Source organism: Eubalaena glacialis, chromosome 3 (assembly GCF_028564815.1).
Source record: "Eubalaena glacialis isolate mEubGla1 chromosome 3, mEubGla1.1.hap2.+ XY, whole genome shotgun sequence".
In the NCBI taxonomy this organism is placed as follows: domain Eukaryota; kingdom Metazoa; phylum Chordata; class Mammalia; order Artiodactyla; family Balaenidae; genus Eubalaena; species Eubalaena glacialis.
The window spans coordinates 134,436,673-134,464,348 of NC_083718.1; the positions used below are offsets into that span (position 1 = coordinate 134,436,673).

The window sequence follows — 27,676 nt, forward strand, 5'->3', positions numbered from 1 at the left end:
TAGGAGTGGGATTGCTTAGTTGTATGGTGAGTGTATGTTTAACTTTAAAAAACTCCACTTTCCAGAGTGGCTGTGCTATTTTATATGCTCACCAGCAACATAAGGTAATTCCTATATTTTGGTTAGCCATACATGTGTCCTTTTCCTTTGTTCAACTAAAAACTTTTTAAGGGAAAGTTCTTGATATCCCTACACCAATGCCTAGTATATTATAGATGCTTAATAGATTTTGAGATTTAATATTTATGTGTATAAACTGGTTATCTTTTTGTGTACCAAAGATAAAAATTACTTTCCTTACTAAATGAAAATATGAATTATGAAGTTGAAAATTATTCTTTCTCATTTTTTTTCAATTAGGAAATATTTTATTTGCTTACATTTACTTTTTAGCACTGGATACAATTTAGCAAATGTTTTATAGCTCACATTCTTTTTTTAGTAATCACAATATGATAGTATCGAAACAAATCTCTGTCTTTTTTTTTTTTTTAAACATGTTTGGCATCTATTTCGAGAGGAAATATTTTAGGCCTAAATTACTTGGGCTTTCTTTGACACTATTTTATGGTGTATAGTTTGTTATATGTTAGTTTTATAATCTACTACTTGGTTGAATTATACTTACCCTTAATGTCTTCCTTGAAATCAATTTAATCTTTTGTAGTCTGCCCTGTTCATTGGGAGAACTTCATTTGAAATTCCTGGCACTAGAAGGAAATCCTTTGAGAACAATTCGAAGAGAAATTATAAATGTAAGCATATTTAGAATTCAGTGCTGGTTTTAAAATTTGATATTGAAACATACACGTTGACCTATAAAACTGCAATGTATGTCTTGGTGAATATGTCTTTCTCCCCACATTTTCAGAAAGGAACCCAAGAAGTCTTAAAATATCTACGAAGCAAGATTAAAGGTACTTTTCTATTTTCTCCCATATTTTGAAGGATAACATGAAAAGTGGTAAAGAGTTAATAGTATATAAATTTACATGTATTTTTGGTATAAATATTTAGAGAAAATGGTCCCTGGCAGGTGTGGCTCTAATTCTGAATCCATTAGGCCATAAATATGCTGAAATTATTTTAAAAAATCATTAAATTCACAATAATACTGTTCTATCCTTAATCTCTTTGAGTTGTGTTATACTGTACCAATTAGAAAATATAAAAAAAGATTCTGTAAGCACCTAATGCTTTACCTTTGAAAAAAGAGCAAAACTTGACTATTATGGTATAATATAAGGGTTCTGTTGACTGGGAAGTATATTAACAGGCATTTGAATCTCTGCTGCATTCATAGTTTTGGTAAGTTCTGACAAAAATAAAGACAAAACACATTTTTTAGGATATGCTAATTTAGCATAAACATGCACCAACAGAAAAATTACCATAAATTTAATTTTTAATGTTTCACTAAAATTGTGATTTATTCCAGTTTTTATTTCATGTATGTTATTGTAGCACACACTACATGTAGAACATTAAGAAAAATTTTTTTGTGCCAGTGTAATGCTGCATAACAAACCACTCCAAAACTTAGTGGCTAAATACAGTAGCTGTTAATTTAGCTCACAACTCTTGGTTATGCACAGCCTAGTCTAGCACCATATTGTCAGTCAGTAGATGTTAAATAAATAAGATAATTGTATACTTAAGTAATTTATATTTTCCACTTTGCCCTTCAAATAAATTGACATAATTTTCTAAGACTCTCATTTTCTGCCAGAGAGTGCCCTTTTTTCTCCAGATATACTTTCTCCTCAAGAAAGATTGATTATTCTGATATAAATCAGTTAGAAGTCATGTCAGAATAATCAAAAATATTTTTAAAGCCTTTTTTTTAGACTAGTTTAAGGTTTACAACAAAATTGAGAGGAAGGTACAGAGATTTCCCGTATGTCCTCTGCCTGCACACATATACCCTCCCCCAGTATCAGCAACACTCACCAGAATAGTACATTTTTTACAAAGGAAGAACCTACATTGGCACATCATAATCACCCCAAGTGCATAGTTACCTTAGGGTTCACTCTTGGTGTTGTACATTCTATGGGTTTGGACAAATGTATAATGCCATATATTCATCATTGTAATATACAAAGTATTTTCACTGCTGTAAAAATCCTCTGTGATCTGCCTATTCATCCTCCCTCCCTCCCACAATCCCTGCCATCCCTGGCAACCACTGATCTTTTTCTTGTCTCTGTATTTATGTCTTTTCCAGAATGTCAAATAATTGGAAGCATACAGTCTGTAACCTTTTCAGATTGGCTTCTTTCACTTAGTAATATGCATTTAAGCTTCCCTCATGTCTTTTTAAGGCTTGATAGCTTATTTCCTTTTAGCACTGAATGATATTTCACTGTCTGTATGTACCACAGTTTATCTACTCACCCACCTACTGCAAGACGTCACGGTTGCTTCGAAGTTTTGACAGTTATGAATAAAGCTGCTAATTTTTGCATATGGATGTCCCATTGTTTCAGCATCATTGTGAAAAAGACTACCTTTGCCTTTGTATATTACATTGTATTACCTTTGCTCCTTTGTCAAAGATCAGCTGACTACATTTATGGGGGTCTCTTTGTGGATTCTCTATTCTCTTCATTGATCTCTTTGTTCTTTTGCCGTATCACACTGTCTTAATTACTGTCTTTAAGTTGGATAGCATCAGTCTTCCAATTTTGTTCTTTTCTTTCAATTTTATGTTGCCTATTCTGACTCTTTTGCCTCTGCATATAAACCTTAGAATCAATTTGTTGATACTGACAAAATAACTTGCTGGGATTTTGATTGGAATTACATTGAATATATAGATCAAATAGGGAAGAACTGACATCTTGACAGTATTGGATCTTTCCATCCATGAATATGGGATATCTCTCCATTTATTTAGATCTTCTTTGATTTCATTCATCAAAGTTTTATAGTTTTCCTCATATAGTTCTTATTCACATTTATTAGATTTATACCTGAGTATTTCAGTTTTGGATGCTAATGTAAATGGTACTGTGTTTTTAATTTCAAACTCTACTTGTTTATTGTTGATATAGAGGAAAACAATTTACTTTTATATATTAACCTTATATCCTGCAGCCTTACTATAGTATAATCACTTATTAGTTCCAGGAGGTTATTTTTGGATTTTCTAACAAGATGATTGTGCCATCTGTGAACAAAGACAGTTTTATGTCCTCCTTCCCAATCTGTGTACCTTGTATCTCTTTTCTTGTCTTATTGCATTAGCAAGAACTTCCTCCAGTGCAGTGCTGAAGAGGGGTGAGTGGAGAGAGGGAACATCCTTGCCTTGTACCTGATCTTAGGGGGAAAGCTTCAAGTTTCTCAACATTAATAACAGCTGTAGGGCTGTTATGGTCTTTATTAAGTTAAGAAAGTTCTCTTTTTTCTGTTTTACTGAGTTTCTATCATAAATGCCTGTTGGATTTTATCAAACACATTTTATACATCTACTGATATGACCATGTAATTTTTCTTTTTTAGCCTGTTGGTATGAAGGATTACATTAGTTGATTTTTGAATGCTGAACTAGCCTTGCATACCTGGGTTAAATCCCAGTTGGTTATGGTGTATAATTCTTTTTCTACTTTTTTAGATTTGATTTGCAAGTATTTTGTTGAGGATTTTTACATGTATGTTCATGAGAGATTTTGCTTTCTAGTTTTATTTTCTTGCAATTTCTTTGTCTAGTTTTGGTATTAGGGTAGTACTGGCCTCATGGAATGAGTTAGGAAGTATTCCCTCTGCTTCTTTCCTTGGAAAAAGATTGTAGAGTATTGGTATAATTTCTTCCTTAAATGTTTGGTAGAATTCACCAGTCATACTGTCTGGGCCTGGCGCTTTCTGTTTTGGAAGGTTATTAATTATTGATTCGATTTCTTTAATAGATAATAGGCCTATTCAGGTTGTCTGGTTTTTCTTGTGTGAGTTTTGGAAGAGTGTGTATTTCTAGGAATTCACCCATTTCATCTAGGTTATCAAAATTGTGAACATAGAATTGTTCTTAGTATTCTTTCATTATCCTTTTTGTGTGCGTGGAACCTGCAGTGATATCTTCTCTTTCATTTCTGATATTAGTCATTTGTGTCCTCTCTCCTTTTTTCTTAGTTAGCCTGGCATAGAGGCATACTAATTTTATTGATCTTTTCAAATAACTAGCTTTTGGTCTTATTGATTTTTCTCTATTGATCTCCTGTTTTCAATTTCATCAATTTCTACTCTAATTCTTCTTATTTCTTTTCTTCTTAATTTGGGTTTAATTTTCTCTTCTTTTTCTAATTTCTTAAGGTAGAAACTTAGATTGGCGATTTTAGATCTTTCTTTTTTTCTGGTATATGCATTGAGTGCTGTGAGTTTCCCTCTAAACACTGCTTTCACTGCATACAACAGATTTTAATAAGTTGTGTTTTTATTTTTATGTAGTTAAAAATATTGTAGAATTTCTCTTTAGATTTCTTTTTTGAGCTATGTGTTATTTAGAAATGTGTTGTTTAATAATCACATATTTTGAGAATTTCCAGTTATCTTTCTGTTATTGATTTCTAGTTTAATTTCATTGTCCTCTGAGAGTAGACATTGTATGATTTCTGTACTTTAAAAAGGTATGTTTTATGGCATTATAAGGTACAAGGTTGATTAAATGTATTAGGATATATACTAAGCTGTTGTATTGTACATGACTTCTTCTCATATGCCATTGGTCAGAACTTATATTGCGGCCACTCATGTAAGGGGAGCTGGGAAATACAGCTTTTTTTTTTTTTAAATAAGAAGCAGCTTTATTGTCATGTAATTCACATGCCATACAATTCTTCCATTAGAATTGTACAACTACATGTTTTTTGCTATATTAACAGGTAAGTACAACCATTGCCGTAGTCAGTTTTAAACATTTTCATCACCTCAAAAAGAATTGCAGTACCTTTTAGCTATTATGGATAATGCAGTGATAAACATTTATTTACAAGTTTCAGTGTGAACGTGTTTTCATTTCTCTTGCATATATATCTAGGAGTGGAATTGCTGGGTCATATGGTAATTTTATGTTAAGTCATTTGAGAACTGCCAGACTGTTTTTCACAAAGCAGCTGCACTCGTTTACATTCTCATTAGTATTGTATCAGGGTTCCGATTCGTCCACATCCTCACTAACACTTCTTTTCTGACTTTCTGATTCTAGCCATTCTAGTGGGTATGAAGTGGTATCTCATTGTAAATTTGATTTGCATTTCCCTGATGAATAATAATGTTGAACATCATGTGCTTATTAGCCATTTGTACGTCTTTGGAGAAATATCTCTTGAGATACATTGCCCAATTTTTAATTTTTTTTATTATTGAGATGTAATAATTCTTTATGTAGTCTAGATATAAGTCTCTTGTCAGATATATGATTTGCAGATATTTTCTAGGCTTCTGTGGGTTTGTCTTTTCATTTTCTTGATAGGGTCCTTTGAAACACAAGTTTTCTTTGAATTTTGATGGAATCATTTTCTTTCTTTTTTTGCTTATGTGTTTGGTTTCATATCTAAAAGTCCTTTGCAAAATCCTGTTTTATGAAGATTTTCTCCTATTTTTTCTTCTAAGAGTTTTATACTTTTGCTCTTATATTCATGTCTTTGATCCACTTTGAGTTAATTTTTATATATAGTATGAGATAAGGGTATAATTTCATTCTTTTGCTTGTGACTATCCAGTTTCTGTGTACCATTTGTTGAAAAGACTTCTTTTCTCACTGAATGGTCTTGGCATTTTTTGTTGAATATCACTTAACTATAAATGTAGGATTTATTCTGGACTCTCAATTTTATTCCATTGATCTGTATGTCTATCCTGTGCCAGTACTACACTATCTTGATTACCATTGCTTTGTACTAAGTTCTGAAATTGGGAAGTGTAAGTCCTCCTACTTTATTCTTCTTTCTCGGGTTTGTCTTGGCTATTCTGGGTTTCTTGCAATCGCATACAAATTTCAGAATCAGCTTGTTAATTTCTACAAAGAAGTCAGCTGGGTTTCTGCTAGGGATTGCATTGAATCTAGATCAGTTTATGGAATATTGCCATCTTAGTATTTTTAATCAAAAAGTCAATAAATGTATATGGTAAAAAAAATTCAAGCAATATACAAGAACGTACAATGAAAAATAAATCTATGTCTCACAGTAGTCCCCTCCCAAGAGACAACAGCCTCTCTCTTTACATTCTCCTTGATGCTGATTATTAAAAGTAGCTCTTTGGAAAGTGTTGAGAATATTCTATTTCAATATGTAATCATGCTGATATACATGTATATTTAAAAAATAATGCTGGGTTTTGTTGCTGGTTTAATATGTGTCTCTGCTGATGTAATTTGGCAATACGTATTACATATTTTTTAAAGTGATATAACCAAATCACTAGGGAACTTCTAAATACCAAAGCATTTCACTTGGTATTAATATTTCTCTCGGTGTCTTTTATTTCTATTTGATATTCTGTCATTTATTCTGTGCTACCTCTGTAAATAAAATATTTATATGATATGTATTTGTGTGGAAAATAATCACTTAATAATTATTGATTAATGAATAACTGATGAGCTTAATGCAAGAGAAATACACTTGGTATTATTCAACAAATGTTCATTAAATGCCTACTGGGTTGAAGCAAGATCAGGGATACTACTGATTTTTTTTTTTTTTTTTTTTTTAATGTTCTTTTGGCAAGCCTCTGCTCTTAACATATGAATACTAGGACCGTTTTATCATTTTTACATCGCTAAAAATTAATAGTCTTATTTTATTTCTGTCTAGATTGCTGAAGTCTCTTTTGCCAAAAAATCACAAAGCTGTCTCTTTTAAATGTGTATGATTTTTGTTTGTTTTGTTTTTTATGCCATATTATGACTGTGAAACATTAAACAGTCTCTGGAGATTAGTGAAAGGGTTGATTGTATGTAAATGTGTAAGTAGGTATGCATGTTAGGAAATATCTATTTAAAATAAAGTCTTACATTTGCTAAGAAAGATCTTAATGTGAGTAATGTACCAAAAGCTTACTTGACTATGCAAATTGACAGATTTTAAATGATTGGGGATAATCAGCTTCATAGTATCCTAAACTGAAAAGATAGGCAGATGCCTATTTGGTAGAAATTTTTGGGAAATAATACTTTTCCTTTGTTAACAAATTCCTTCATTAGAAGTAATACCATATTATTTTTGCTTAAGAGGAAGGATTGCTTGTCATTGTTTCTTCTGAGACATTGTAGTTATTCTTTATTCTTTCCTACTCCTAAACTTTCTTATGGTAGGATTTATTAAAATATTTTGAACTTTATTTCTATTAAATAAGATTAAATTCTAGATCTAGATTTGAGATATTGGAAATAAAGCATATGAAAAGATATTTTCACCAGTAATATCTATCAATAGAAATCATGTAAACTATTTTTAAGTATTTTTAAGAATTTTAAAAATGACTTTGCAGTATAAATATTGGTTTTTATATAACTTTTCTTTTGCCAGATGATGGACCTAGCCAAAGTGATTCTGTTACTGAGACTGCCATGACACTACCAAGTGAATCTAGAGTCAATGTACACGCCATCATCACATTAAAAATATTAGACTATAGGTATGTAATTCATTCTTTTAAATGTTGCAAAACACATAGGAAACTTTCAGAAATAATCCTTCAGAAAAATTGGTGAAGAATTCATCAGAGTGCATTAGTACTTAGAATAATAGCAATTGCAAAAACAGTGATGAGATAAAAGCATATTAAAAGTACAGTGAACTTAAATGCCCATTCCTTAGGTGATTTGTGTTTATTAGGCTTAAGAGATAGATAAATGGTCATTAATAGTAAAATTTTTATAATAAAGAACATTTTATTATTATAAAAAATAAGAGTGACAGTATTCATTGGTAATAAAATTTTCTGACTCAGTTACCAGCATCCAGAGAGAATTTTATATTGGAGGGGCTCCTATATTGGTAACTAAAAAATAAGTATCATTTATTTAATGAACACCTCAAGCAGGCAAAGCGTGAGAGGTTGTACTCTGTTTATATATTTGAATACAAGTCAAATAATATGTCATAATAATGTGCTCTGGTAGCACATATATTAAACCTGAAATAATTACAATGTCGTTATATAAGCTGAGGCAGAAGCCTAATAATTTTTATATATTATGGGTGTGTGTTCGATTGGAGAAAGAAGATACCTATGCAGAGATTGGAAGTGGTTGTCAAGTATTCTTCAGTACTATCTAAGGCAACAATGATAAAAACAACCAATACTGTCAAAGCTCTTGCAGTGATTAGCTCATGTCTGGGTATTGTAATGAAAATAAGAAAGAATACAGACTCAAGTCAGATAGTGACTGGATTTGTTCAGTTACCCACACAGCCAGCATTAATTTCTGGCCTCTTTTCCTTAATGTATCAGTAGGTACCACCTGCTGAGTGGTTAAGATTCAGTCTCTGTTTCAGATTTGTTATGTTCCATTCACATAGAAATTACTACCCTAAACCACCTTCCTTCTTTGACACTGTAACACAGGGTAGTACTCTTCCATACTTGTAGTGTGTCCTTCTTCTCATAGCATAACATAGCAATTTAGCATGTCTTATCTTACACATAATATATCCATTTATTCAGTAGATATTTTTGGAGTCTACTAGGCATGTGTCAAATTCTATGCTAGGTGTTGTAATACACCGAATGATCAGACAGACTTGATTCCTGCCTTGGAATTTCTTAGCTTAAAATTCCTTTTATCTCTGGCTTCCATTCTCTCCACCCTGCATGGATATGATTTATTGAGTTTCTGTTCTGTGCTGGACATTGTACTAGGTGCTTCACATATGCTCTTGCTTTTAATCATTTAAAAAATCTATAAAGTATTGATACAATATTTTTTTTTGGTGAGGTATAATCATTCCCATTCTTTAAAGGTACAGATGTCACAAAAGCATAATGAAGATAGCACTTAAGACCATACATCTTAAATTGTTTTGATTCTAAATTTATTGTAATTTGTTTTCCTTGGAGACTTTAATTGGACCGGAGTATCCTATTTAAAATATAAATTATTTCCCAATCTTAAGGCATAAATGCCTTTAACTAAAGTTTTAAAAGTAGTATAAATCTTCAAAGTTTAATTTGAATAAATCAGTTTCCCATGACTTGAGCATTTCTGATGGAAAAGATAGAAGTGCTCCATCTGCACAGCAGAAAATGGGTCCTGAAAGCAAAAGTGGAAGGCATAATAACAGTGAAATCTAGGCTTTTTATCTTTTTTTTTTAATCTTTTTATCTTTCTGTATACTGTATGCTTTTCTTATACAGTTCTCCCATAACACACATTATATGTAATATTGTTTTCTTGCTCATACAGTCATTCGACATTCCATTGAAGATTCTTTTAAGTGGATGAGGTTAGGCATTAAAAATTGTAAAAGAATAACATAAGCATAACAGCTAATTGTAACATCAAATTGTTAAATCTCCAAATGTCAGAGTTCTACTATACTTTCATTTAAGATTAAATTTATATTTTATTGAAAATATAACTGAAAATTTTAATGAAAAGGAAATGTATTTATATTTGCAAAAAATCTGACATAAATAACAATGAATAATTCTTCAGATTGTAATTTCATAGAACTGAGGTTTAAGGAAGGTAAATTACAAAGCTTATTTTATTAATGGAAGAACCAGGAATAGTTTAATCCAAGGCCACTACCCTGTGTGCCTTTTCACATGCTAAATGAGAGAGAAATTGGTTTAGGTTATGAGAAAACTAGTTTAGTACAGTGTTGAACTTTTAAAAATGATTGTTGTCTTATAGTTAACTATATACCCAAAGAAAGTTGAGAGCTAACCTCTGTTAGAGATTTTTAAGAAAAGGGGTGAGAACAGTTTTTTAAATTATACATTTAGTTTTACTCTGAGGTAGAGGAATCTATTTACTGTTCCTTTACTGTATGACTTTTGGACATCTTAGGCTCTGAAGGTATCTCTCTGTTTTTATTCCCATTGAGTATATGACTACACAGAAGGTCTGGCGCAAAGTGTTATGACACAATATGTTGTCTGAATGCCTAACAGTTAACATTTTGTGGGTTGGCAGGTTTTTTTGGCATTTTTTACAGAACTTCATAATCAACTACCTTGAAAAATCTCCTTATGAAATCCTTAAAGGCCTTTAAAATGAAAAGCAATAATCATATCTTTCCAGATTGCTAAGAATGATGCATTTTAAACCATTTTCCATTTAGTGATAAACAAACAACTTTGATTCCTGATGAAGTGTTTGATGCAGTAAAAAGTAACATTATCACTTCTGTTAACTTCAGTAAGAATCAGCTATGTGAAATTCCCAAAAGGTAAGAACTGTTCGTGATGCTATTTCTGTTAAGTTGTGAATCATTCTCAGTTGTACTTGCATCTTAGTTGCAAGAATAATTATTTTTCATAGTTTTTTAATTAAAAAGTATATGTAAAATTTCTTACATTGTTAATATTTGAGGGATTTGGTAAAATTTACTTAAGTATTCCCTGAGACACTTTTAACATTGGTTCTGAGAGATAGGTTAAAACTTCCTTTTTCTTTTACATTTTAAACTTGGAAAATAGGTATTAGAATTATTAAAAATATTACTTTTTTCCTATATAGTGAAATATCAGCGGAAAGTTTTAAGAGACCATCTAAAGCCAATTTCATGTAGATTAATAGGAATTTTGGGCTTTATGTTAATGAATTGCCAAGCCAGTGAATTTTTCCACTGATAGTAAAAGCAAAATTGACAACTCTGTTAACATTTTCCTCCTAGAAAAGGATTCTTCATTTACAAACATTAGAAGTCATTTGCATTGTACTTTGTACTGTTTAATACATCTCTCTGGATGTTAATTATAGCAAAATCTTTAGGTTTTGAGAGAATATTAGTTTAGTATAGTGTTGAACTTATAAAAATGATTGTTACCTTGCCATTAACTATATACCCAAAGAAAGTTGACAAATAGCCTTGCAATTAAAACAGCAGTATGGGAGACAGGATAGGGTAATCATAAAGAATTTGGGCAATAGAGCCAGTTGCTTGTATCTGTATCCCAGATCTATGAGCTTTGTGGCTTTGGGCAGGTTAACTAGCTTCTCTTAGTTTCCTCAGCTGTGAAGTAGGGATAATAATAGACCTATTTATAAGAATTAAATTAAATGACATATCCACTTAAAGCATTTAACCAGTGCCTAGCACTTAATAAATACTTAAGTACTTAAAAAAAAAAGAAAAAAAAAAAAAGATGATGTATTGGGGAAATTTCATCTGACTGCCCAAAATTTTTTTTAGATGCTTAAAATTTTTAAAAAGTCAGACAAACTATTATTTGCTTTTTATTTACAGACAATAGTTTGAGGAATGTAGATCTTGAAAGATGATAACTTTAAGAGATTCCACTGAGAAAGGAGATCTAGTTCATCTTCTCTTTCTCTCTTGTTTAAAGTGTTCAGAAGGTATTTGATAGAATAGTTGAGCATTTAGATTGGCTCTTAGATAGGACAAGTTTGCCTTGGGGATCCTGTATCAAACAAACTGATTGGAGATGAAGATGGAAGGAGTTAAAAGATATTATGTTATTGCTTACTTTCTCATTTTATCCCACAGTCTGGTTATTTTTATGCAAAACAGTATGCTATTCTGTTACCACAGTTATTTCGTCATTTTTTTTTCACAAGTCACAAAATTGATTGCAAAAATAATACTTATTTATAAAATATTGGACTAAATGAAGAGACAAGTAATTTATGGTCTCATCACTGATTTATTCTATTGACTTCCTGGCATATTTTATTTCAAGCTGCTACCCATTTAGAATTATACATATAATTCATATCTTGACTGGTTTATTTGTCATAAACATTTTCCTGTGTTGTAAACAATACTTTAAAAATGTAATTTATATATATACCATAAGCTTGATTATGGCAGTAAATAAAACAAAACATTGTATCTCTAAGCCAAATTTTCAGAAGAATTACTAAATCAGAGTATGGCTCTCGATACCTAAGTCCAAAAGCTTTCCAAAAAAGTTTTATCAGTTACATATCCAGACTCATGGTATCTTTCACAGAATCTTATTTAGCACAGCATTTGATATTCTTTCTTTCTTTTTTTTTCTTTGCTAATATGATAGAAAAAAATGATGTACAGTTTAACTTCTGTTTTTTGGCAAATCATATATAACATCTCTTGTTCTTAAATTATGATCAGGTTTACTTAGAAGTATTTAATTCTTCCTCTCTAAGTATTTGGCTTAAGTTGCTTAGTAGTAACACTTAGCAAACCTAGGAATTAACTTACTGTTTTCTTGCAATCATGATTAAATGATAATTTGGATAAGAGATACTATACTTATAAAATGTTGCCATATCATATTTAAAAAGCATTTTGATGTATCAGATACTTCTGGTACTTAGATGGTTTTATATTATGGAGTCTAAAATGATAACTACGATGTTACAGAATATTTGTCTAACAATTTATTTTATGGATTCAAGTCACAGATATAGTATAAACATTGCCTAGGTTTAATTTTTTTTGTCCATAATTGGTTTAAATATAAACTGAATGGTTTCTTAAACTTCAATCTACACTTAATGTCAAATAGAAATTCTTGGACAGATAATATTATGGTTGTTTTTAAAAACCTATTTTGATCAGTTACACATCCAAACTGATTGCAATTTTTATGAGAAAAGTAACAGTTACAGAAAATCTTAATTAGCAAAAATGATATAAGATTTTTTTCCTCTATAGTCTGCTTGTAGTTTTGAAGTTCTGACAGTGAATTCAAATAGTATTAACATTTAAAAATTATTTTTGTTTCAGGATTGTGGAACTGAAGGAAATGGTTTCTGATGTCAATCTCAGTTTTAATAAGCTTTCCTTTATATCCTTGGAATTATGTATGCTTCAAAAATTAACTTTTTTAGATCTGAGGTATTTATTGATACTATTGCTTCCCTTTTTAAAAAATTATTTATTTATTATTTATTTATTTATTTTTGGCTGCGTTGGGTCTTCATTGCTGTGTGTGGGCTTTCTCTAGTTGTGGCGAGTGGGGGCTACTCTTCGTTGTGGTGTGCGGGCTTCTCATTGCTTTGGCTTTTCTTGTTGCGGAGCACAGGCGCATAGGCTTCAGTAGTTGTGGCATGCGGGCTCTAGAGTGCAGGCTCAGTAGTTGTGGCCCACGGGCTTAGTTGCTCTGCGGCATGTGGGATCTTCCCGGACCTGGGCTTGAACCTGTGTCCCCTGCACTGGCAAGCAGATTCTTAACCACTGCGCCACCGGGGAAGCCTTGCTTCCCTTTTTTAATAATAACTTAGCTTTGTGTTTTACCTAACTTTTGCCCTTTCCCTCATGTTTTTCTAAGAAAAGAAATTGGTCTTTAGTTTATTAATAACATTTTAGGAGAAATCTGTAATTAAGCATTTAGGAAATATTTTAATCAGATGTCATTTGAAGGTAATTTACAAGTTATGTGACAAGACAAAATTACTTAAAATATTAGAAAATATTAATACATTCTTTAGATTCATGCTTAGGCAAAATTACAGATAGCACATGGAAAGTGTTCGCTTCACATTGTTTCTTTGTTAGCCTAAAACTGTCAAAACGCTATGCTGGCACAACAGCTAGCTTGACTTCTCTCAAAAAGAACCTGTTTGGTTTCAAAATATTATATTAACCATGCAAGGCAAGAAATAAAGAAAAAGAACACTATGAGTGGCAATAAAAAGAAAAGAAACTATTCAAGGCTCTACAGAGGTAATAGGAAGTTTAGTTTAAATATGTCCTAAATTGAAGTGACAGGATCAGAAGTGTCACAGTTTTTTGAGGGTAATAATAGGTATTTCAGGGTTAGATAGTCATTTATTTTCTTGGGCTTTAAAACTTAATTTGTAAAATATGTTTCTATTACCTGGGCTTCTTACTGCTCATATGTTGTTATTTTTAGCTGCTCTTGCTTTGCTCAAACAATAGTTAAATTACAATAAGCTATTTATATCTGTTTGATGATTTATTCTTCCTGTACAGACAAAATTTTTTTTTTATGGGATTAAAGCAAATATACTAATAACTCTGCTCCTGCTAAATGTGGAATTGCTTCTGTTTTCCAGGGGCAATTACACTGGCAAAACAGTTTAAAACCTCATTTTAGTTCAGTATTAATGGAACAGTGAGAATAAATTCCTGCCCCCATTGCTGCTGACTTTATTTTTCATCCCATTCTCCTGTGTGTGTGTGTGTGTGTGTGTGTGTGTGTGTGTGTGTACGCGCGCATGCCTCTGTCTATAACTATACCTGGAAATTTCTAATTAAGTGACTAAAATACGCTTTTATGTTTGCTGTCAGTAGGTATAAGATTCCAGGAAACTATAGAAACCATCATTGTGTTATTCAGCACAAATTAATAAAGACAATAACTGGAGAAAAGTACAGAGAAAAGAAAAAAGAACATATGTTGAGTTGAGAAAGTATGACTCATATATTAGGCTTGACTTCTGAATGCAAAGATATAGGTTAGAGAAAATTATTCAATTGTGATAGATAGTCATCTAGTTGGATATAACTTTTTCACAAATATTTTCTATTATTAGTACTTATACGGCCTCTAGAATGCTTCTACCTTCTTGTTAACCTTTCTTCTAAAATTGCTCCCAGACCTTTTCCGTAGTAAATGAGATTCCCTTTACTGCTGTGTTTTATTGTAAGATCTTAAAAAATTACACATTGTGCAAATTGAAATTCTAAACTTAGAGTAGAAATGGACTTACTTAATACTTATGTAGTAGAAAGCTCCAAGTTTCTAAATATATAGAATCTCTTTATTTTCCTGTTTCATCTTTTTCATGTAATTTATCACTTGTTTTTGGAGTAGAATTTAATGTCTATATGTGAAATATTTCTATTCATCAAATACTTATAATACTTGTGATATCAAATAATGTAGTATTTATAAGCATAACCGAAAGGGCTCTGGCTGTGGAAAGTATTGTTGATTGCAGTTTGAAAGAGATAAGGGATTAGTTTACAGTGTTTACCCTGTTAAATCTATTACTGAAGAGTTAATTGCAGTATCAGTTGGTTGCACATTGCTATTAGGATTTGGTACATTAATCAAATACTTGAAGCAGCTGACCGATTCAGAATTCTCAGGACACAGCCTTAATGAAATCAAAAATTGACAAACTGAGCTGCATAAATTTTTGTCTGGTCAACATTTTAATTATAAATTAAAGTTGTACAAATTTTCAAACTTTGTAAATCATCTTTTTTCTCTCTATTTTAGGAATAATTTTTTAAATTCTTTGCCTGAAGAAATGGAATCATTGATAAGACTACAAACAATCAACCTTTCCTTTAATAGGTGAGAAACAGAACAGACAAATCTGAATAACAATTTTCTGTGGAAAATTTGTAGATCTTACTAGAGAATACAACTAAAAGAGCCAAATAAACAAAAAGGCCCTATATGTTTTCTTTATTTAAATATCCAGGTTTATTTTCACTTAGTTCTACTTAGAATTAAAAGTGATGTTGCTTTTTTAGAATTTTCACAACTGATGTCTAGTAGATTTTTTGTTTCTTTTACCCATTTTAAGAAACCTGTAAGCTAGTAGGAAGACAAATATGCAAATAAATAATTCTAATCGCTGTAGTGGAAGCACAGTGCATAGACATAGGTGTTTCCAGAGATTACTTGAAGGTAGAGGAGGTAGCTCTGAAACTGAGGCTTGGAAAATAGACATTTGCCAGACACACAGGTATATGGCATCCCATGTAGAGCAAATAGCATGTACTAAGGCACAAGGATGTGAGAAAATGATGGGACACGTCAAGAAGTTCAATATGGCTCGGACCATAAAGTGGGGAAGTAGAAGAGTGGAAGTCACAGATGAAGTTGGGTGTGTAAGCAGTAGCCAGCCCTTCAAGAGCTTTTTATGCCTAGTGAAATTTAGATTTTATTCTGTAAACACTATGAAGATACTACTAATAATTAAGAATAGCTAATATTTATTGGGAGCTTATTTATTAATATTTATTATCTGCTGACACCGGACTAAGTACTTTACATGTATTACCTCATTTAATCCTCACAAAAGCCCTACATGGTAGGTTCTGTTATTATGTCCATTTAGAAATCGAGGATTAGGAATTAAGTAACTCACTTAAGGTTCACATAGATTATAGAGCTGGGGTTTGAGCTCAGGTGGTTTGACTCTAGAAGTTGGGCTCTTAACAGCTATGTCATATTGTTTCCTATGGTGAAAGTTGATTCTGGTAACAAGTTAATGTAAATATTAGTAGCTATCATTTAATATATTACAGATACTATACCAAGGTCTTCATATGCATTCATTTAATCCTTATAACAAGTATATAAGTTTAGTACTATTATTATTCCTCATTTACAGATGAGGAATCTAAGGCGCAGTGATGTTAAAATATTGCCTGTTTAAGTTTTTGTTCCGTCTACTCTATTTGTGTTTTCTCATGTGTAGGTTATACCACTGTTGTCATTATTTAAGAATATATGCACTTCTCAGGGTTCTTCTAATTTTTATTTGTGAATTGAACTATCGGTTCTCTATTGAGCTATCAATTGCATTGTTAATTAATGTCTTTTGGGGAGCTGGCAAAACCTAACCCTAACTTCTGTGTTAACTGGTGAGCTATGTCTTTTTTAATTACCTTGTTTATGGGTTGTGTGGGAAAAAGAGGAGGTACTACTTAGGGTGGTTTGGTCCATCTGTACTCCTTGTTATTGATTCTCCGATCCCTCTGTAACTTCAGAGGTGCCTTGAGTTTACCCTTCATTACTGCTTTTTTTTTTTTTTTAAACATCAAGGCAGCAAAGGAAGGGCAGTATGGGGAAGTGAAAAGGCCAACTGTAAAGCTTTCTTTCAGCTCATCCTTGTCTTTTCTAGTTGAGGCAGCAGTTTGCCTCACACTAAAACCAAACTAGCTTCTGTCCCCCAAGAGATCCTCAGGGATTTTGTGTTAATTACTGAGAATTGCTCTGAGAGCCGTAAGCTTTCCCATCTCTCTTGTGGCATCTTCAGGGTTGCTTTGGGTGAGAAAGCCAGCAGCCTATAGTAGTTTTGTCATTTTTTCAAAAACCAAAATGAGTGTATTTTTGGTTGTTGAAAAAATGACAAAACTAGTCAGTTTTGAAGCTTAAGTCAAAGCAAATTATAAATCTCTAACTTTTACTTAAGATATTGGCAGTGATTCTCTTTCATAAGAAGTAAAAGTGAACTAAGGAAGAATACCTACATGGAGACATTATACAGAGAGCATTTCAGGAAGATTTCCTTGTCTCCTGAATGAGAAAAGAAAAACATAGGAGAATTTACTCCAAACTTTTGTTTGATTTTATACATTAAATAGAAACTGTTACAAGTCTGTCCACTTAACATATATTTCAAGGTTTCCAGAATTAATCCAGTTTTTAAAAATTTTCTGAAAAATTTAAATGCAGAACTTATACCAAATATTAAAAACTTACATTAAGAAAACTATCTCATGATATCAAACTTAGGACCATCTATTTGAAGGAATGATTTTGCTTCTGATTCTAATATATTTAGGTGTTCTGTTCATGTTCTAATAGGTTCAAAATACTACCTGAAGTTCTGTATCGAATTCCCACACTTGAAACAATTTTGATTAGTAACAATCAGGTTGGGTCTGTGGACCCTCAGAAAATGAAGACAATGGAAAATCTGATTACCTTGGACCTTCAAAATAATGACCTCCTACAAATTCCACCAGAGCTTGGTAATTGTGTGAACTTAAGGTAAATGCACCATTCTACTAAGTTTTTCCATTCGATTTGTTGAAGCGTTGTTTTTTTGTTTTGTTTTGTTTTGTTTTTTTGAGGTACTCTTGCAGGCAAGTTGAAATAAAAAATTTAATGTCCCGTTAAAAATAACAGGTAACAAAACTCCGAATCCCAATTCTGATTTTCAAATGTTACCAAATATATTTTTTAGTTTTGTTTATACAGTACGTATATGTGTAAATATAGCAATTGATTGTTTCTAGTGATACTTTTCTCATCACTATGTATGTGTATAATCTGAAACTCTACTGCATAAAAATGTCAAGGAAATATAAATTCCTTAGCTGTGCATATAAGTTTTTTCAGTATCTGATTACAGACTACTACCATTTTTTCAAGGCCAGCATGGTCTTTCTTACTCTGTGTTTGCTGTTACCTGAGCCTCAAGTGCCTTTACCCTGCTTTTATCAGTAATCAACCTAATTATCACCTTTGAAAACCTTTCCGATATTCCAGGCAGAGTTAGTCCCTCCTCTGATTTCCCATCCTGCTTTGTTTGGACTCATTTATACCATTTCTTTGTCCTCCTTTGGAAAAGAGTTACCCCAGTGCCTAGACCATAGTAAGCACCTAATAAGTGCTTGTTAAGTGAATATAAAGGGAATTTGAGACATGAACAGAAAGCCCAGTAGTTAACAGAATGTGTCAGAAAAATTTAATTATTGAAAACTGCATGTGATGGTTTAGCATATTTTACTTTACTAGAGCAGCACTGGTATCTTTCTCTGGTACCTCATAATACTGAATTATAGAAGACAAGTAAGTTGATTCTTGTTATGTGCAATAGTTGTATTCTGTAAAGTCTCCGTGAACACCAAATTCCGTGAATACTAAACCATTACTCCCTAGGGAAAATAACAGAGTTAGGCTCTTTCAAGCCTCTGGTCACGTTTTCATCAGCCAATCAACATATAACCTTGTGTTATGTGTGTTTCTGTATTAAGACGCCTTATTTAATATTGTTGATTCATTAATATTGAGCTATGGCCAAACAGCACTGTGATTTATGCCTGAATGAAGCTTATCTAACATATGTATCTTCTGTGTAAGATACATGACATCCTTGTGCTTAGAAAAACTAGAAAACACTTCAGCATTACGCTTGCAGGCCATATTAAACAGTGAAATGACCAAGAAAAAGTACAATAATACAAAAAATGTTGCACTAAATAGACCATGGAAGGAACATTTGTTTACAGTATGGGAGCTGAAACAAAAAAGGCAGAGTGTCACCTTGTTTGAGCTCAGTTGGGAATGTGCCTGTCAAGTGACCCAAATTTTTTGCTGCTCTGTGCATGTCCAAAATGACCTTCAAAATGCCACATGTATTGATTTGGGGGTTACTGGTAACTTTTAGTGAATAGGCAAATTAGCAAATTTGAAGTCTGTTTGAGTAATGAAGATTGACTGTAATTAACTTTTTTTCTATAAATTAAGAAAATCATTCTTTAAAATAATTCCCAAGGCACATAGGAATATTTGAAGATATAATTTAGATCTACGGTATAATATGCTGTGAATCCTTTGACTTTTATTTACATAAACACTTAAGTTATTGAAAATTAATATAAAAGTCTCTATCTTATAATTTAAGATATTTCATTAATTAAATAAAGAAACAAATCAACCAGCCCTTAGATCTTAAACTGAACCTCATTTCAGAACATTTAAAATAGATTTTATATATGTGTCTGGTCAAGGGAAGGAGTATGAAGGCAGACGTGTTAATGTTCCCAGTGTGGAAAAGGATATATCGACTATGTTATAGTCTTTGGTATGAGTATTTGTCAGTTTGCTCATTCTAACACTTGTATAAATATAACTCAACCATTTAGTATATGGTCATTATAGGATTGAGAAGGTGATGGGTAAAATGATGGTTCGTATCGCAGCTCTTCTGTTTAATAGCTGTGTGATCTTGGACAAGCCTTTCTTACCTTCCTGAACTTGTGTTTCCTTATCTATAAAATAGAAATATTAATGGTGCCTACATCACAGGGTTGTTAAGATAATTAAGAGAGTCAGTGAATGTAAGTTACTTAGAACAATACCTTTCACATAATAATATTCATTTAATGTTGTTTCAGTCATTATTGTAGTTACAATTCCAATTGTTTTAATGCTTAGATTTGAAAAGGGACAAATTTTTAAAAACACACAAATTTTACTTATAAAATAGCAAATGAAATTAGAAGAAAAGCCTCCCTAATGGAAAATGTTTTAAATTCTTAGTTTCTCTCCTTTGTTTAGGACATTGCTACTAGATGGAAATCCGTTCCGCGTTCCTCGAGCAGCCATATTAATGAAAGGAACAGCTGCTATTCTGGAATATTTGAGAGACCGAATTCCTACTTAAATTGGAGTTGTTACATAATCTTGGTCATGTTAATTCTTAGAGTTCTTAAATTGATAACTAACATATTTCTAAGGTATCATGTACATTTATAATGGTGTAACCACATATAGCGTTCATACATTTGCTCTGAATGTTTTGCATAAGATTTATCCTCACTTTCATTCCCTTATAACACAGCAAACAGTTTCTTCAAAAGTGAATTTTTATTTATCATAGTTTAATATTTTTATAATGACAAAGCATTGTTGTAGAGATGGGTATTTTTTTCCCATTTCTGTTTGTGTTACGTATATTATGACCAATTGACTTGAATATGACCATCCAATTTCTACCTTTTTATTGGATATAAAATTGAATTGAATTTTATTTAATACTGTTCTTTGGCATTTAAAAAAGTAAGACTTTTCATTATCCATAATAGAACTTTTATGACATGGTTGGTGTCAGTATAAGTTTCAAATTAATATTTACTGTCTTTTTTTTGTTTATGTAGTTGAAATATTTTTTCCTAGCCTTTTTTACATGTTTCATGAAATCATTTTGTCGGGGTTTCTAATGTCACAGAAATGCTACATAAGATATAGTTATTAGTGGAGAAAATAATAAAAATGTTGTTATAATTGCGCTCACAATTCTGAATTTAAAACTTGACTGGGTTGTTTTTTTTTTTTAAGATGTCTTAGTGTTAAGTTTCCATACAGTAATCTAGTACTTCTAGATTCAACAAATTTAAAGAAACTGGATCTGCATATTTTTCCCTCAGCGCGTGAGCATTTAAAAAATACCTTTTGTTCTTTAAAAAAAAAGTACTGAAATTTTATTAATTTTTATGGATAACAGCAACAGAAAATAATAGCATATACTACATAGACATCTTGAAATGTATTTTGTTTAAATACTTACTAAGCAGGTATTTGTATATATAATTACTCTGTTGATGTGTTCTAATCCATCCTTGTGCATTTTTTTTATTTCCAGGGTCTTAAATTTTTAAATATGCTTGTAGTCATTGGTAATTTTCTAAAAGGGAATTTGTTATATTTGATGAAAATCAAATATAAACATTTGTATTTATACCAAAAATATCAGAAATAGGCTAGTCAGTCATTATAAAGCATACTATGTGATTCTATTAAGTAACTAATCAATAGAATGTATATTAGTTTATATAAATAGATGGGTGGATAGGTACGTAGGTAGGTAGATAGATAGACAGGTGGATGGATGGATAGATAGCTTTTGGATGATTGAGACATGCTCATATTATGAAAAAAAATCATTGCTAATAAAGATAAATACTACATGTTCATTAAAAAGTTACATTTTTCAAATATTGATTACAATGTTTATGTTTTTGGTTTAAAAGAAACATGCCCTTTTCATACAACAACTCTGTGGCTGCCTAAGAAATCTGCTTCAGTATTAAACAAAAGCCATTTTACAATAAGGTGACATTTTATTATTTATACAATAAAGAGACTTTTATGTTATTCAAAACACTTTTTTAAATACTGAAAAAGTTGAGTACACCAAAGCCGAAAAATGGCTCTGCTATACACTGCACAGCATTATTTTAGTCCCTGTATTTTGTATCTGTACAGAAAGCATCTTCAAAATGCATTCTAATCACATTGTACACCTTTACTGATTAGTGTCAATACGTAAAATAAAACTAGAGAATACAGCTTGCATTTGCAAATTAACTGACAAAGTAATTTCACTGATTCAGTAAATTTAAAATATAGATTCATAGGACTTCTTTGCACATAAAATGAAGCAGCTTTCAAGGTTGTCATGGTCTAATACTGCAAAAAAAACATTAACTACATTCACAATCTATGTTAATAAAGTAGTAAATATGTCTTCATTCAGTTTTTATTTACATCAATATGTAATTCAACTAAAAAGTATGTTAATTGTGATACAGTAATTTCTTTTTTAACACATACAAAAATGACAATTTTTGTATATAATTTGAGCTCAAAATCACAATTATCTCAAAATATTAATTACAATACAGCCATTTCAATTAAACATGTCATGATTTAACTTTTTATAAAATGGTAAAATTTGTTATTAAAGTAAGCAATTTGTTTTGAATTGGCTAGAGTTCACCCACGTAGAAAACCTTAAATGGTAAGAGGTGTTTCCAGCCCCCTCCCACCCGAATTTGTATACAGCCACCTAAGCTAGCAAAGAGACAGAAAAGGCCCCAATTTATAAAAATTAAGCCTCTTTTGCTATACCGCTGTGGCTTGTTGTTTCTTCCATAAAAGCTTTACAAGGGTAGTGTCAATAAACTATGCAGTGAAATGCATGCATTAATATACAGTATGTCTGTAAAATATTAGTGTTTACTCTAGTGCACATTAAAATGTTCATAAAGACTGCAAAAGAAGTCATAAATAAAGAAGCACTTACAAAGATCTACCAGTTGCAAATTGTAAACTTGAGAATTACTTGATAATATAATGGAATTTCTTTGAAAACAGATCCCAATTCAAGTTCTTTCTCTGGCTAAAGGAGCTCTAGTTACTTGGCCTTAAGATGTCACTGTTTAGCTGCACATATGGTAGAGAAGTCAGATGTCATAAAAGAATATGAGTCTAGAGACTGTCTTCATTTTACTGAATTAGTGGCCCAATGTTGCATCACTGCTTAGGATTTTTTTTTAAACTTACAGAAGAGTGAAATATTTCACTAACTGAATTATATGACCTCAAATGAAAAATGGAAAATTTGTGTGTGTGTGCATGTGTTTAGCATATGGAAAAATATTAATATAAATAGGTGGAATTAGAGCTTCATTATACAGTAATAAAAGGATTATGCCCCAAAATAACTGAGGTCAAAAGAAATCAGTTATCAAATAGTTTAGGAATGAGAGAATTTTCATGGATACTTAAAAATCCTAAAAACATAGTATCTAGTTTCTTTTTAATTCTTAACAAACCAATTAAAATTTAATCACTATCTTTGTTTAGAATTGCTGTTGTTAATTTAATATTTCTTCTCTGAATAAAAAGAGACCATGGTTCATATTTATGGTTTACTTATATACATCTGGGTGGGGTCATGCCCTTGGCTGGTTATAAAGTGGGAAAAATGAAACTACAGTACCTGCAAACCTTACTTTTTGCAAGGTTGTTTTTGATGGTCTTTGAAATTTACAAACAGAATTCAGTAGATTTTTACCTCCGATTTTTCAACTAGGAAAAAATTCCTCTTTCATATGAAGACAGTGTCATTGTCCTTAAGCTTCCTTTAGTCCCTTTTGTACACTGAGTACAGAGAGAAACTTGATTGGCTCTTGACACAAAAATATCTGGTTTATCTGTCTATGAATTATCTTTCTCGTGAATACTAAGGCTTGCATTTTTGAGGAGGAAAATGTAGTTGAGGATGTTGAAGGGAAATGCCTAAACACCATCAAGCAGTATTAAACATTTATTGCATTCCATTGACACTAGGTGTCATCAAAGCTAAAACCAAATTTTCTAGAGTAAAACTTAACATAAAACATTCCTTTCTGCCCTGAACAGATGCCTTTCCATATTCAAGACCAGTAAGAGTCCTCTGAGTGGAAAGACTGCAAGTATTGAAAATAACATTTATTTTAGCAGTACATTCTGAAAATAAATCACCATAGCAAATATGGGAACTGCTTTATGTTCTATCTGCCTGAGAGTTTCATCTTGGTTTTCCTGTGGACTATTCAAAAAATTACGTAAGATCTCCTGACTAAATAAGGGAAGGGGATTAGGGAGAGAAAGATACAAAGAAATATAATGTGATTTTTTTTTTTCCCATTCATCAAATACTTTCACTACTCTAGCTATCATAAAGGTCAGTTGACCTGCATACCTGGGCGTTATTTCACCTCATTACTTTACATGTGCAAAACAAGTGTGCAAAGAAAAACACCTATGTATGTCTATACAGAGACATAAAACCTGAGTCACAATAAAAAGTTTTTAATATAAGAAAACTTTTCTTAATGTAGGAAAATAATTTCTAAAGGGCCAAAAATACCTTTATACAATATAATCTGCTAACTTTAAAACTCAGTGTGCATAAGCATCACGTATTTTTTAAGACCCAACAAAAAAAGGAATCATTTACAGTTTTCTTAACTATAGCTTAGATACCTATATTTTAATTTCTAACATCTATTTTCATTCCCCTGAATTCATTAACTTTTCTAAAAGAAAAAAGTTAAAAGCACATTCAAATATGAGGACTGTTTAATTTCTGATGAACAGTTCCTGCTTTTTTCTAAATATTGAGGACACAGGAGATTTGGGGTTGCTAGGCATATAACTTAATGTCAAGCCACAAAGGAATTCTAAAATTCAAAAGAAAATATATAATAAACATTACTTGGAAAAATATTTTGTGGATAGAGTTGGGCCAAAGTCTGCATGAAGCCATTCTTATTTGCAGGCTCCCTTTCTGCAGATGATTCACTCTTAAAAACTCCTTTCCCTACACTCCCATTTCCTTAGCTTTCATTTTATTTCATTTCCTTAGATTTCCATACTTGAACCCTGAATTGTGCCGACTGAAGCTCCATGGTTCACATTCAGCCACAAGGTACAATGTCTTCTTCACTTAACTAAATCTTTATCTCTTCCTCTTCAGGAGCTCAGTTTTCTGGGATGACTCCCTGGCCCCCTCTCACGTACCCCTTTACTTATTAGGAAAAAATCTGTTTAACTGTCCCTACTGTCTTATCACTAGACACTGATTTAAGGATAATTCAAGACATACTTATCTCCTGGGCTGTATACATCTCAGATGCATACTGAGAAAATTTTATAGAAAAATGAGGGCAAGTTGCTTCTCCATCTGCCCCCAGAAGACATGTCATTAATTATGCATTTATGTCAGGTAAGTCACTGACAGAACAGGAAGCCATCTGAACCAAAAGGTTCAATCCTTGCCTCTGTAGTTGGATATAGGGCCCTGGCCCTTTCAGTACTTGTATCGACAGGTGAAGGGATTCTGGACAGTGTCCTTGAATGCTGACTTTCCTCTCTGGGGTCAGCAGGCCTGGTTTGGGGAATAGGGTGGGAAGTGCATGTGGTAGCGTAAGGGATTAGAGGCATTAACCTAGGGAACTGTACTCTTGCTGCCTTTTTATATGACACTTGCCTGAGGATCACTGGAAGGATTTTGTATTGTGCAGAAGGCTAAAAGCAGAGTCACACTTTCTCTGCCAACAGACTTGTTACCATGGGAACCAATGCAGAAAAATGAAAAAATGACAAGAAGCTGAGAATTAAATGTGGAGAAAATTGATAGTTGGTTTCAACATGGCAATTTGAGCACTTGAGATTTAAACAGGATGTTCCTTGTGTGGCCAGACCAATGAAAATGGACAAAATGACGTGCCGGTCTCTGGTCCTGGAGGCTATCTGGGGAATGCAGGAAGAAAGCAGTAAGCGTGCTGTAGTTTGGATAAGGGGGACTCTGTAAAATTCAGATCCATCTCTGGTGATGTTGAGCTCTTCAGCCCAAAGGTTAAATTAACCATATGATCAAAGATGCCCTTCAAAAGGCATGTCCATGCTTAGCTTGATAAATGAAAGCAGCCTGCTGTAACAATTCTCACCTTTCCAAAGCCAACACACACTACCTGACAAGAGTATTGCACACCTAATATGTTACTGCTTGAAAATCTTCCCAAATATTAAAAAACAAAAACAAAAAAAACACAGCTTTCAAATCTGTGGTCCCTCTCCCCCCTCCCCCCAACAAGGCAGCTAATTAACCTAGAATTTAAATTAGTTTTATTTAGGAAACAATTATTTCACTTTACCTGATACAAGTACTCCTGTGTACCCTCCTTTGTCATTCTGGAGTTGATAATAAACTGAACAAACCAGATGAGGATTCCAAGACAATTTGTAACAAGCACTTGGAGTTTCAGCCTAATCTGAGAAAGCAGACCTACATATTGCACTTTTGGAGGCTCCAGGGAGACACCTGTCCTGTCCTCTAGCTTCCCAAAAGGCTACTTTCTGAAATCCTATGATTAATGTCTCATTCCTGTGACCAGCCTTTGGCCCATATTTAAATGTAATTCCCCTGAGGAGATGAGGGAAGGTCACACTATAGAGGACTTGATTTCACCCTTCCTGGAGAGCTAGTTTTCAAGTAGTAGTGAAACCCTTCACCTGATCCACCCTCCTAACAATTAAAAGCTAAAAACAACATCACCCAGGAAGTAGGAGACAAGCCATTATTGTATAGTTGTCTTTGGGGTATGTCTAACTTCAAATGGTCTGAATAAAATATGCTGTTTGTGTGGTTTAAAGTCCACTGGCCATAGATTTCACTAGAGATGCTTTTTTCTTTCTCACTAATGACTTGCTGTTCTAGTTGTTAGAATTCCTTACTGAATCCTTTGACAGTCTCAGCAGTGAGTTCTTGAAATGCCAGAAGCCCATTAAATTTCTGTTTTTCCAAGAGTGCATACAGAGTTCTGAAATGCAGTAAAACACCTTATTTTCTACTACTTGCAGAGTTGGGAGGCAAACTTGATAATAAACAGAAATTTGAGTACAGTATTCTTGCTTATGCTAAAATAACTTCTTATATCAATATTTCAGTGAGTTTCAGGATTTGAGACATGTATGTTTCTGCGGGTAGAAAGCCTTAGAATAACCTGATGCAGGACTAATCTTTAAAGCTACATGAAGCACTAAGGACAGTTCAGCAGATCTCTTTCTGAGATAGGCAAATAAAATATAATAGGGTCTTCACAAGCAGTAATGCCTTTGAATTTGACATATGATAAATAAGAGACTGCTTTTAATTTCTGTTATCTCTGAAATCAGGCAGCAGTTGCTTGGAGGAAGACTAAATGGTCTGCCTTAAACTAAAGAATGATTATCTTTTGCTGTGATTTTTTTAAAATACTAATTCTCTCACTGGTAGATCATACTTTGGACAAACTTGAGCTCTCCACCAGGCCAAGAGGCCACCTGACACTAATATATTTAATAGTTCTACAACATCCCTTCATTCTTCAGACAAGAATTTGAAACAGTTATAACACATCTCATGATGTATTGAGAATTTAAATTTGATTCCTTCATTTTTTTAAACGATTGATTTCCCTTCTCAATTTTTTTGAGGTTGTGTAAGTGATTCCCTGCTGTATCATGTACCTTAAAGAGTTACAGACATAAATTTTACATAGTTTTCTCTAGTTTATCATACAGTTCAGCATATAGTTCACAAATAGCCAGTCTTGCCAATATTAGGACATTTATTGCTTTCAGCTACCACAAGTATTTGGAAATCAAAAAAGCTGAGTGGAATGATGATCTCTGCATGGAAGGCATATGATGAATAAGTCTAGAGATCTAATATGCATGATGACTATAGTTA

The 27,676-nt window shown here is 32.3% G+C and overlaps 1 protein-coding gene across 1 annotated transcript in view; it reads left to right on the forward strand.

The window, feature by feature from the left end:
- The window catches only part of LRRC40 (leucine rich repeat containing 40), a 50,439-nt gene extending 29,877 nt beyond the window's left edge, over positions 1 to 20,562 (forward strand). Inside the window, exons 8-15 of the mRNA XM_061186457.1 lie at positions 668 to 755; positions 872 to 917; positions 7,527 to 7,635; positions 10,290 to 10,397; positions 12,903 to 13,013; positions 15,367 to 15,444; positions 17,692 to 17,877; positions 20,173 to 20,562. Coding sequence (XP_061042440.1) covers positions 668 to 755; positions 872 to 917; positions 7,527 to 7,635; positions 10,290 to 10,397; positions 12,903 to 13,013; positions 15,367 to 15,444; positions 17,692 to 17,877; positions 20,173 to 20,278 — 832 coding nt within the window. The 3' untranslated portion in view covers positions 20,279 to 20,562. The remainder of the gene's footprint in view (positions 1 to 667; positions 756 to 871; positions 918 to 7,526; positions 7,636 to 10,289; positions 10,398 to 12,902; positions 13,014 to 15,366; positions 15,445 to 17,691; positions 17,878 to 20,172) is intronic.
- The last annotated feature ends 7,114 nt before the right edge of the window (positions 20,563 to 27,676 follow it).